General features: G+C 54.9%; 1 protein-coding gene across 1 annotated transcript in view; it reads right to left on the bottom strand.

The window, feature by feature from the left end:
- Positions 1-2,079, bottom strand: part of KEAP1 (kelch like ECH associated protein 1) — a 5,659-nt gene extending 3,580 nt beyond the window's left edge. Inside the window, exons 1-2 of the mRNA XM_041426756.1 lie at positions 1,638-2,079; positions 39-188 (exon numbers count right to left, since the gene is read on the bottom strand). Of these exons, the coding sequence (XP_041282690.1) occupies positions 39-188; positions 1,638-2,057 (570 nt within the window). The 5' untranslated portion in view covers positions 2,058-2,079. The remainder of the gene's footprint in view (positions 1-38; positions 189-1,637) is intronic.
- Positions 2,080-2,292: the final 213 nt, after the last annotated feature.

Raw genomic sequence — 2,292 nt, 5'->3', positions numbered from 1 at the left:
CTGAAACCCCCCAAACTCCCCCCAAATCCCCCCCTTACCTCAGCAAAGTTCATGTAGATGTACTCCCGGGCCCTCTGCAGCAGCTCCAGGCAGCCCAGGCGCTCGGCCAGCGCGGCGATGCCGATGGCGTTGCTGGGGTGCAGCTGCCCCCCCAGGAAAGCGCAGCAGGCCCCCACCACGGCGTCCACCTGGGGAGGGGGAGCTGATCAATCATTCTGGGGATGGGGGAGCTGATCAAAAATTCTGGGGATGGGGGAGCTGATCAAAAATTCTGGGGATTGGGGAGCTTATCAATCATTCTGTGAATTGGGGAGTTTATCAATAATTCAGTGAATTGGGGAGTTTATCAATCATTCTGTCAGTTATGGAGTTTATCAATAATTCTGTCAATTGTGGAGTTTATCAATCACTCTGTGAATTGTGGAGTTTATCAATAATTCTGTGAATGGTGGAGCTTATCAATCATTCTGTGATTTGTGGAGCTTATCAATCATTCTGTGAATTGTGGAGTTTATCAATAATTCTGTGAATGGTGGAGCTTATCAATAATTCTGTGAATTGGGGAGTTTATAATAATTCTGTCAGTTATGGAGTTCATCAATCATTCTGTCAGTTATGGAGTTCATCAATAATTCTGTCAATTATGGAGTGTATCAATAATTCTGTCAATTGGGGAGTTCATCAATAATTCTCTGAATTGTAGAGTTTATCAATAATTCTGTCAATTGTGGAGTTCATCAATCATTCTGTGAATTGTGGAGTTTATCAATAATTCTGTCAATTGGGGAGTTTATCAATCACTCTGTGAATTGTGGAGCTTATCAATAATTCTGTCAATTGGGGAGTTCATCAATAATTCTGTCAATTGTGGAGTTTATCAATCACTCTGTGAATTATGCAGTGGCAAGGATAATTAACCCATAAGAGACCACGGGGGTACTGGGTGGGTGAGGGACCACCCACCAAATCCCACCCCAGGGAGCCCTGCCCCCCCTGTGCCTCAGTTTCCCCCCCCCGAATCCCCCAAATCCCCCGAATCCCGGCTCTCTGGGGTTAGAGCGGGGAAACTGAGGCACGGAGGGTGGGGAGGGGGACGGGAACGGGATTTGGGGGGAGAAAGGGATTTGGGGATGAGCTCGGCACAGGAGAGGGAGGGGAACAAAAGGATCTGGATGGAGAGGATGGGATGCTGAGTGATTGACAGTGATTGACAGGGATTGACAGATTGACAGTGATTGACAGGGACTGACAGTGATTGACAGACAGCCAGGATGGGGATTTGGGGATGATCCCAGCACAGGAGAAGGAGTAGAGAGAGTTCTAGATGATACAAAAAGTTCTAGATAGAAATGATGAGATGCTGAGTGATTGACAGAGATTGGCAGTGATTGACAGGGACCGACAGTGATTGACAGTGATTGACAGATTGACAGTGATTGGCAGGGAGCCAGGGCAGGAATTTGGGGATGATCCCACTCAGACAGGAGGCAAACAATCAGCCCTAACCCACCTGACCAAAACCAGACCCCCAACCCCGAACCACCGCAAACCACAAACCCCCAAGGAGTAACCCCCCCAAACCCCCCAGAGCCCCCTCCCCAAAACACCCCAAAGAACCCCCCCAGCCCCCTCCCCACCTGGTACATCAGCGCCCCGTGCAGCAGCGGCAGCACGCAGCGCTCCCCCACGGCCACGGCCGCCGTGTAGGCGAACTCCACCAGGCGCTCCATGGCCCGCGGCTGCACGCCCTCGATGGGCACCTCGGCCAGGCCCCGTTCGCGCAGCCCGCCCGTGAACATGGCCCGGAACACCGGGCTGGCGGCCGCCAGCACCACCCGGTGCGCCCGCAGCTCGGTGGGCGGCAGGTCCCGGCGGTGCCGGACGCGCAGGGTGACATCGCACAGCTGCCCTTGCAGGCGGAGCTCGTTCATGGCGGCCAGCGCGGCCGGGGGGTGCTCGGAGAGCGTGTAACGGCACGGCGAGGAGGAGGAGGAGGAGGGGGATGAGGAGGGGGTCACCTCGGCCGGGCACTCCGGGGGCGGGGGGGATGCGGCCATGGTGGGGAGGCTGCGGTGGAGAGGCTGTGGGGGGAGAAAAACGGGGTTAGAGCGGGGAAACTGAGGCACGGAGGGTGGGGAGGGGGTCAGGAATGGGATTGGGGGTTGAAATAACAGGGTTAGAGCGGGGGAAACTGAGGCACGGAGGGGCACAGGACTCCCTGGAATGGAATATGGGGGTGCTATGGCAGGAAATAACAGGGTTAGAGCGGGGGAAACTGAGGCACGGAGGGGG

The sequence above is a fragment of the Onychostruthus taczanowskii genome, unplaced genomic scaffold (assembly GCF_017590055.1).
Source record: "Onychostruthus taczanowskii isolate IOZ18803 unplaced genomic scaffold, ASM1759005v1 scaffold940, whole genome shotgun sequence".
In the NCBI taxonomy this organism is placed as follows: Eukaryota; Metazoa; Chordata; class Aves; order Passeriformes; family Passeridae; genus Onychostruthus; species Onychostruthus taczanowskii.
Note: the sequence above shows the minus strand (reverse complement) of the source record. Positions and strands in the feature narration are given on the sequence as shown.